General features: G+C 39.6%; 1 protein-coding gene across 1 annotated transcript; it reads left to right on the top strand.

The window, feature by feature from the left end:
- Positions 1-3,163: 3,163 nt before the first annotated feature.
- SPINK1 (serine peptidase inhibitor Kazal type 1) lies at positions 3,164-9,741 on the top strand (the record flags this gene model as incomplete). Its single annotated transcript, XM_081091889.1, has 4 exons — positions 3,164-3,218; positions 3,948-3,979; positions 5,420-5,526; positions 9,696-9,741. The coding sequence occupies 4 exons, from the start codon at positions 3,164-3,166 to the stop codon at positions 9,739-9,741; spliced, it is 240 nt and encodes a 79-aa protein (XP_080948015.1).
- Between the last annotated feature and the right edge of the window lie 319 nt (positions 9,742-10,060).

Genomic DNA, 10,060 nt, shown 5'->3' with positions numbered 1-10,060 from the left:
ATAAATTAAGTGTGGAAGATGGTGCAATGTAAGGCCAAGGGAAGCATCAAGGAGAACACTTGGGTTTTGGCTTGACAACCAGTTGGAAGAAAGAGAAGCAATGGGGCAACTAAAAATAATTTTTTGTTGTGGACGATCAAAATAGGAGTATAGGAAATATTAACTTTTAAGTGACTATAGGATGTCCACATTGTTAAGAAGGCACTTAATATCTAGTCTGGAAATCAGAGGAGATGTAGGAAAAAGATACATATTTTGGAGATATATATATATATATATATAACTTATGATGTGAATGAATGAGCTCATCTAAGGAAAATGAAAAGTGAGGCATAAATAGGGCCTAGGGCCAATATTTGAGAAACTCCAAGTCTTTACACGTTAGAGTGAGAAGATTGGATAAAGAGGATGGAGAGGAAACCAGGATGGAAAAGATATGAGGAAATGTAGGGTACTGTGCAGTCATGAAATCCAAGGAAAAAGAAAATATTGAGTGTGATCAAGTGTGAATAGTTAGAGGCCACATGCTCTGAAAGAATCTGCAAGGAATGAATCAACCTGGTCACTAGCAGAAGTAAAGGAGGAAGCTAGAATGTGAAGATTGAAGCATAAATGGAAGATGGGGGAACTAGTCATATGCACAAAGAGTTTCAACAGTGTGTCATCCTATATAATAAAGAGGTAATATGCAAATTGACCCTCACACCCTCGTGTCACAAGATGGCCGTCAGGGGAGGGCAGTTGGGGGGGACCAGGCCTGCAGGGGAGGGCAGTTGCGGGGAGACCAGGCCTGCAGGGGAGGGCAGTTGGGGGCAATCGGGCCAGCAGGGAGCAGTTAGGGGGTGATCAGGCTGGCAGGCAGAAGCAGCTAGAGGCAATCAGGCAGGCAGGCAAGTGATTAGGAGCCAGCAGTCCCAGATTGTAAGAGGAATGTCTGACTGCCAGTTTAGGCCCAATCCTGCAGGAATCGGGTTTAAACCAGCAGTCGGACATCCCCCAAGGGGTCCCAGATTGGAGAGGGTGCAGGCTGAGCTAAAGGACACCCCCCGCCCCCCAGTGCACGAATTTCATGCACCAGGCCTCTAGTATGTTATATCCAAGCATGCTCAAAATGCCACAGAAGCCCAGAATGACCTAAGGAAGATTTCCAGTAAGAAACAACATTCAAACTGAGTCCTAAAGACTTAGGAAGGATTTATTCAGTATAAGTGTAAAGAAGAGAATTCTGGTTAGACGAAACAGCATTATAAATACTGAAAAGGTAACAATAATAAAAATAATATTTCCAAGTGTTTACCATGTGATAGAAACTGTTATAAAAACTTGACAGGTATTAATTCACCAAAGTGCACTATCAACCTCTTCCTTCTACTTTCACCTTCATCTCTTGGTTGGACTATTATAATAGTTTCTCTTGCCTCCTGGTCTATTTTCATAGAACAGATAAAGTGACCGTTTAGAACAAGCGTCATATGTCATTCCTCTGCCGTAACTCTCTAACGGCTTTCTCTTTGGTCAGAAAACAAAGGCCCTTTATTATTTCGGCCCCCACTGCTTCCTTTATCTTACCATCTGTTTCTCTCTATCACATTGCTCCAGACAATCCTGCTGAATATTTCTCCATCTCAAGCAAGCTTCTGTCTCTGGGCCTTGGCACTTGCTATTATTTCTCTCTGTCTGGAGTGCTTGTTCTTAGATATTCATATGGTTCAAATGTCTCCCTTCTTTCATGTCTCTGTTCAAATGTCACCTAATCAGCCCAGCCAGTGTGGCTCAGTGGTTGAGCGTTGCCCCAAGAACCAAGAGATGATGGTTTGATTCCCAGTCAAGGCACATGCCTGGATTGCGGGCTCCATCCCTAAGAGGAACATGCAGGAGGCAGTTGATCGATGATTCTCATTATTGATGTTTCTCTCTCTCTCTCTCTCTCCCTTCCTCCCTCTGAAATCAATAAAAACATTTTTTTAAATGTCACTTGATCAGCAAGGCTTTCTCTGGCCAATCTATATAACAACTGTCTCCCAAATCCTCTAGTGTGTTTACCCTCCTGGGTCAGTGACAGGGACTTAATTATTCAATAGCAACAGTCAGAGTGTCAGCATTTGATCTAGTTTCTCAAGCCCCCACTCCACAGTGTGATGTGAAGAGGGCCCAGTGGTACCTGAACAGAAAGTGCAGTGTGTGACAAGAGTAGGATGCCAAGGTTTTTAAAAATCCCTAATCTTTTTAAAAGTGCACTATTGCCTACCTAAGCTTTGCCATGGAGGGAAGGAGCAACTTTATTACGCTAAACATAAACAAACCTCCTCTTTATTACAGAGGGGACACTATTACTCTCCAAGGCCATCTGTTATATAAACACTTTTGAGAAGGTGGGCTGAAGCACAGGCAGCCGGCCAGTACCTCTGTTCACAAGACACACGAAACATGAGTAAGAGTAGAGAATTGTTTCTCAATGACACATGGTAGAAACAATACATAGTATTGAATGAAAGGTCAACACTTTGAGTTAGGTGCTATTATTATTTCAATTCTCAGATGAATAAATTGAGACACAGCAAAAGTGCACTACATCTCCAAAGTCATAGAGCTAGTACATGTCTCTGGCAAGCATGTGCGCCCACACCTCTCAAGAAACTGAGTCCTGTCTCTAACCTGTCCCCCTGTCATCTACTTTAGGCTTTGTGAATGGGTGACAGAAAAATAAAGAATAAAAAAGAGAAAAGCAAAAAAGAATGGAGAGGGTTTTTAACATATCCACAGCTGTTCAGATGTCCGGAACTACAGAGTACAAGGGACCTTTGAGTTCACCTAACAGAAGAAAAAATGGGGGCTGAGGAATAGAAATGCCTTCCCAAGTCACAGAGGAGGCGAGGGAGAGAGGCAACTAACTAGCAGAACTCTTTTCCTGACAGAATCTTGGCCTTGCACATTACAGGCCCATGGCATTGCTTTCAGCTTTCGTACACAGGTGACATTACCCCAACCTGGGGGCCAGTCTACACTGTGAAGTCAATCAATAACCAAAGAGTCCTGTGACACAGGGCAGCAGGTGGAGTCCGAGTTGCCACTGCCTATATAAGCCTTCCAGTCAAAGGGTTCTGAAGAGAAGCGGTAAGTTCATTGCAGTTTTCAGCTGAGCTCTGGACACAAAACTTCAGCCATGAAGGTAACAGCCATCTTTCTTCTCAGTGCCTTGGCCCTGTTGAGTTTGTCTGGTAGGTGTCATTGCATATTTTTTCTGACTTGAATAAAAGCTTTTGACCTGTTGCTTTACTGGGCACATTACCTTCTGGACTTAGACAGAGTCTAGGCTTGAACAGACCTTTCGGTACCAAAGAGATGAAATAAGTTTACTGGATAAAAATTATAGAAAGAGGAATTTTAATATAAAATAAGGACAACATTTCTTAAACAATGCTTTTAAAAGGAGCCTTAAATGGAATTGCAAAAGTTAGTTTTGCATCAGATAATCTGGTTACTGCTAGTTGTAGCTGTTTTGCAGTTAACTATATGAACTTCACCAATAAACTGAGATATAGATACTTATACTTCCTATATTACTAATAGTGAGATCAAAGTCTAAATAACTGGTTGTGGGAATGTCAGTGAGCATTCAGAAGATATTTGCTCAATGCCTGATACACTTCAAGCCGTAAACACATCATTTCTATTTTCAAGGAAATGGGCCAACTTTTCTGAAATACCAAATTAAGATACTTTGGTCATAATCAAATTTTTGCTTAATTTTTCGAGTTTTCATCAAGCAAGCAGTGAGCAGACACTAATGAGATGTCCTTGGGAGAACATAGGAATAAGAAGGAGTGGGGAGTGAAAGAGACCAGCAGAGAAGCCACTGTCTTCAAAGGAAGCAGAGAATTTTGAATAAAATAGATCTAGCTTCTCCGATTCAGGACCCAACTTCCTATGTCTGACTTGTTTTCTAGGTAACGCTAAAGCTGATGTCCCAGGAACAAAGGTAAAGACCATTTGTAATCTCTTATTTCTCAGGTTAGAACTGTTTGTTCCAATCAAATAATGCTCTAGTGGTCACCTTACAGTTTAGCCTGAAGTCAAGATGAGAAGTGTGAATGTTAGCAAGGCTTAACCTACTACATGCAGATGCCAACATTAGTTCCCCCATAGGGGCTCATGTTAAAGGACAAATACACTAATACACAAGCAGTTTCTATGTAGTCACAGAGTGCTTTCTGTGAAGGGGGTTTTATATCGATGCAGACTATCTGGTAGGACAAGGTTTTGGAGTGGAAGCCTTATTAACTTCGCTCCAAAAGCACCAGATCTCCAAGGTGGAGCTCTAATTAATAATGAACAGAGGAATATAATAAACTAGGTTCTTCCTCTAGAAAAGGTATTCTATATCCAAACATCTAAAAATATTCTGTCTCTATATTTAAAGGAAGAAGTATCCCTCTTCTCATTATATTTATATCTAATAGGGAGACAGATGACAAACCAAAAGTACATAGCAAATAAATTATTACATTTTATATTTTTGATGAGTGTTCTAAAGAAGTTCTGGTACCATTAGGAACCTAGCTTAGTTAGAGTGATCAGGGAAAGGGCCCCTAAGTAAGAGAGATTTATTTTGAGCTATGAAGGATAAATGAGTGTTAGCAAAGTGTAACTGGTGAGAAGTGGTAGAGCAAGCATGTCAAACGAGAGTTTGACATGCTTGGGTAGGAGTGAAGTGTCTAAGAGCTAAAGCTTAGGACTTAGATTTACTGGATTTGAACCCTGGATCTAGGAATTAATACCTGTGTGGCCATGGGTGGTTTATCTTTGTGCCTCATTGTCTTCACCAGAAGAAGAGTATAATAAAAAGTTCATAGAATAGATGTGGGTTTTTAAATAGAATAACAAATAAAAAGCACTTCAGACAGTCTCTGGCCTATAGTAGTCATTCAATAATTACTAGTTCTTATTGACATAGAGGAAATAGGCTGTGCAAAGACTCCAAGGGGGGAAGACACCTAGTGCCTTTCAGTGACTAAGACAATGGACTACAGTGTGCAAGGAAGAACATGCCCAAGGTGTGGCTAACCTGAGAAGAGCTAGCAGCTGCAGTAATTATAAACTTGAACATTATCTCACTCACCTGATTAAAATGTCATAAAACCATTATGAGATCATTTCATTCCCATTTTGCAGATAAAGTGACTGAGGTTCAGAGACACCAAGAAATTTACCAATGTCAGACAATTTGTAAATAGCATAGGCATTACTTAAAACCAGGCTTTCTGACTCAAAATCTTTAATTCTTTCTCTTAGTATCACTCTCCCTGTACAATCATGCTTCCATCTTTAAGCTAAGCAACTCCAGGGAGGTAAAAAGCACTTTGGAGATTTTGCTATAAACTCAAAGAACGGAAAATGATTCTGCTTAATTCCATTTTAGGCTGTATGTAACAGTAATGTGAATGGATGCCCCAAGAACTATGACCCCATCTGTGGGACTGATGGGCAAACTTATTCTAATGAATGCATGTTATGTATGGAAAATAAGTGAGTACAAACTTAAATTTCTTTTAAAATCTATTTTAAGCTGGTTATCTTCAAATTTCATATATCTTATCCTTTGAAGCCCCAATCAATACCATCCACCTTACCATGAGAGAAACAAAACATCTAGTTTTCCAAGAATAATTTTCAATCTTTTTTTCTTCTTATTATTATATATCTGGTATGATTATATGTATATATATTTGAGTGTGTGTGTTGACAGAAAATAATATTTATACTGTTGCGCATTGTGCTAGATACTTAATAGTCACACAGACTCTTTGAGGTAAACTAGAGGCCCGGTGCATGACATTTGTGCACTGGGGGGGGGGGGCGTCCCTCAGCCCAGCCTATGCCCTCTCACAGTCCAGGACCCCTTAGGGGATGCCCGCCTGCCAGCTTATGCCTGCTCCCCGTGGCAGGCAGACATCCCCCAAGGGGTCCTTAGCACTGCCACAGAGGCAGGAGAGGTTCCTGCCACCACCACTGCACTCACCAGCCGTGAGCTTGGCTCCTGCATTGAGAGTCTGCCCCCTGGTGGTCAGTGTGCGTCATAGGGACATTGTTCCACCATTTAGTCAATTTGCATATTAGCCTTTTATTATATAGGATAATACTAAGCCCATTATACACATGGAGAAATTGAAACTCAGTTTTACTCTACATAACTTGCTTGAGATCACCAGCAGTAAGTGCAGAGCTGGGACCTAATCCTTGCTCTTCCTGCCATGCTTCAAAGTCAAGTACCAGACTGAGGATTTGTGAGACACAGAAGAAATTCCAACCTGCTTCGTCTCTCAATTCACTTACACTCAACACTAACAGAGTGCTGAGCACCATGCTTGAGAGCAGAAAATTAGAAACAACGAATTATGCCTGCTAGGGTTTGGAAATATTTGGAGGCTTTCTTTATGCCATAAAGAAGGAGAGAAATAAGAAGGAGGGGAAATGAACAAAAGAGAGACAGGAATTAATAATGTGGTACAACATAAAATGTATTAAGGATAATGAAATAGAGGAGGAAAGGTGTTTGAATGGTTCATGAATTTAAAAAATCAATTGTGTGATAAAAACTCATGCTTTTACAGCAAAATAGTAGATAGTCTAGATTTCAGAAAAGCTCATATACCCAAAATACCTTTAAATCTAAAATGTCATTCTGGATGATAGCCATGATTATTTACTAAAACCTTAAATATACAAATATTAATTATACAGATTAGGTGACCAGAACATATTTTTGTAACGTTTTTAATTATAGACTTGAGAGCCAGTCTCAATGAAGCTCATTTTCTGAAGTGATTATAATCAGTGATTGGAAACAAAGTCAAGCACTCAGAGAAATAGATTTGCCATAGATTTTTTATCTTACCCAGCTTCTGAACAATTACCATGTGCCAGGCATTGTGCTAGTCTCCTCTGCTTTTCTTGTGCTTACGAATAAGAGAAAATAGGTCATGAGCACAAAGAAGCTTCTTGCAAGTCTTGTGACAAATGTCATCACATGAGCTATGAGCAAACTGCTACAGGAGGGAAGAAAAGACACAGATTTCTTCTTACTGAAAGGGTCAAGAAAGGATCCATGAAAGGAATATTATTTCAACAAGGGCTCTCAATTTTGGTAGCATAACAAAAGTATTTCAGGTTAAACAAAGGTCTAAAATGATCAAAACAACAGATATCCCACAAGTGACCCAGAAGACTCCGTTATCATGAAACTGATTTGGTATTAAAACATTGATTTAGGCTCAAGTGACTACATACATTTCCATTATTCCACTGTATAAGTTCCCTATAACAGCGATGGCGAACCTATAACACGCGTGTCAGAGGTGACACGTGAACTCGTTTTTTTGGTTGATTTTTCTTTGTTAAATGGCATTTAAATATATAAAATAAATATCAAAAATATAAGTCTTTGTTTTACTATGGTTGCAAATATCAAAAAATTTCTGTATGTGACACGGCACCAGAATTAAGTTAGGGTTTTTCAAAATGCTGACATGCCGAGCTCAAAGGTTCGCCATCACTGCCCTATAACATGAATCCTCTTCTTAGTCTGCTTTAAATCATTTCAGAAAATTCTCAGTGTTTAAGAAGGATTGTGGAAATAGCCCTTAGAGAGACAGATCTAATATCCTAAAGTTTGAAACCCAAGACATTGGGTTCTGGCTTTGTGGTGAATTTATTTCCACTTTAAAGACTTGTAAGAGGCACTGGCCGGTATGTCTCAGTTGGTTGAGCATCGTCCTGTGCACTGAAAGGTCATCAGTTCAATTCCCGGTCAGGGCATATACCCACGTTGTGGGTGCAATCCATGGTTGGGTGTAATCCCTGATTACATACAGAAGGCAACCAATCAATGTTTCTCTCTCTCCCCCTCCCTTCCTCTCTTTCTAAAATCAATAAAAACATATTGTAAAAAAAGTTTCAAGAGGAACTTTAAACCATTTGTTAATTTTCTCATGACCTATGTTGTTGACATTAAGGTCAAACATCATGTTCCATCCAAGGGGAGGAGAAAGCAATAGAACAGCCTTGAGACTTGGGAAATTTCCAAGTGCCAAATCCGAAAGGCCCAATATTTAGAGTGAAACATTGGGAAAACATGAGCACAGGGCTGCAACACTCACCCTTTACCCTTAGTCTTTAAAACTCACCAGCCCTGCTTACTGTTTCTATTATTTTAAAAATATGTAAATATGGGAAGAACATTTAACTGCCAGAAAATATAACTTCTCTGCCTGTATTTTTAATTCTACAGAGAAAATGTAACTTTCTTAAATGCAACATCTGTTCAAATGTACCGTATTGCCTTTGTGTTGTCCATTAAAAGCACCAGACAAATGTATACTTAAAAACTTAACCCCTAGTTGTTGGGTTCCGTGACGGGGAGACAAACAAGGGTTTTTATCTCCTTGATCATTATGCTCCTGGAAGATATAGTCAGTAAGGTCCTTTTCCTATTTCTTCTATGTCTTCTTCAGGACTCTGTACTGCCACATTCTTTTTAGCATTCTCCAGCAGAGCTTTCTGCGATGACAGGAATGCTCCACATCTGTGCTATCCAATATGGAAGCCCCTGCCACTAGCTCTTAAAATGTGGCTAATACAACCAAAAAACTGAAGTTTAATATCAGTTAGTTTTAACTGATTTAAATTTAAATAGCTACATGTGGATAGTGTCTAGTGTGCTGGACAGCACAGCTAGAGAAAAGTGAACTTGGGTGCTCTGTTTAGATGTTTGTGCTTATATATGCTACAAGTATTATGAGTGGTTAATAATTATGGAACAAGAAAGCATCAAAAAACTCTTAAAATGAAGAATCAGCAGGTTTCAGATAAATATATGTGTAAAGATATATGAGTTAGATGTCCTCAAGTAATAGAGAAATAGAAGAATCTCACAAGGAACACTAAAATATTTCTAAATATTTGGCTCAGGGAAGAGGAAACCAGTTTGAGAAAGGTGGTGTGGGGCTGGGGACAGCAGAAACGTCTTTATCTGGAAGGGAGGATGCTTAGAGCTGGCAGCTATCATATGGGACAGAGAGATGACTTCCTTTTGTGAGTTCTCACAAATATGAATGCCAGCATTCTAAGGGAAAAGATCAATCAGTTAGAAGGTCCTGCAGAGCCCACTTTCCCAACCAGGAAACATGGTGGTCAGGACAATGACATCAGGAGCAAAAGAAGCAACAAGGGATTCGAGATTAATCTCAGAGGTTCACTGTAATTCCCCCCACCAGAACTATAAGGACAGACATTATTTTTCTTCTGCTATACTCTTAGTGTATGTAATAGTTCTCAATCAATATTTGATGAGTTAATGAATAAGTCAATGAAAGAGAGAGAAATGAGGATAAATCTCAAACCAATCCAGGTAGCTCAGCTGATTAGAGCCTCATCCTGATACACCAAGATTGTGGGTTCTATTTCCAATCAGGGCACATACAAGAAGTAACCAATGAATGCATAAATCAATGGAACAACAAAGTTGATCTCTCTCTCTGTCTCTCTCTCTCTCTCTCTAAAATCAATACTTTTTTAAAAAAAAAAACTTTATGTTAAATAAAGCTAAACTTTTTTTCACTGTTTTGGTTTTTTTTTTCCCCCATCGTCACTTTGTCAGCAGAGGTTAAACTAATTTTTTTTTCCAATCTTTTCTACAGGGCGCGGGAGGTTCCTGTCCTCATTAAAAAACATGGGCCTTGCTGAGAACCAAGGTTCTGAAATCCTGTAAGGTCACCATGATATCCACTGCCTGATGGTTGAATAAAATGCATCTAAATACTTCCTGTGGTTCCCATGTGCTTTATTCCCAAAGGCATGTTTGATTATAGTGGGGACAAACAACCAAGTTGATAAAATCCAGCAATCCAGTCATTTCAGACAGGGTTTCCCTCATGGTACTTTTTGCTTCCCCATCTTCCTCACATTCCGAGGACTCTGTCTTAGGAAATGTGACTGCAGATATTTAAGTGACAGGACACGGTTGATCATCAATACACTTAGGACTAGACAGCATTTTCAGAAA

This window comes from Myotis nattereri, assembly GCF_964212035.1.
Source record: "Myotis nattereri genome assembly, chromosome: 5".
NCBI lineage: Eukaryota > Metazoa > Chordata > Mammalia > Chiroptera > Vespertilionidae > Myotis > Myotis nattereri.
Note: the sequence above shows the minus strand (reverse complement) of the source record. Positions and strands in the feature narration are given on the sequence as shown.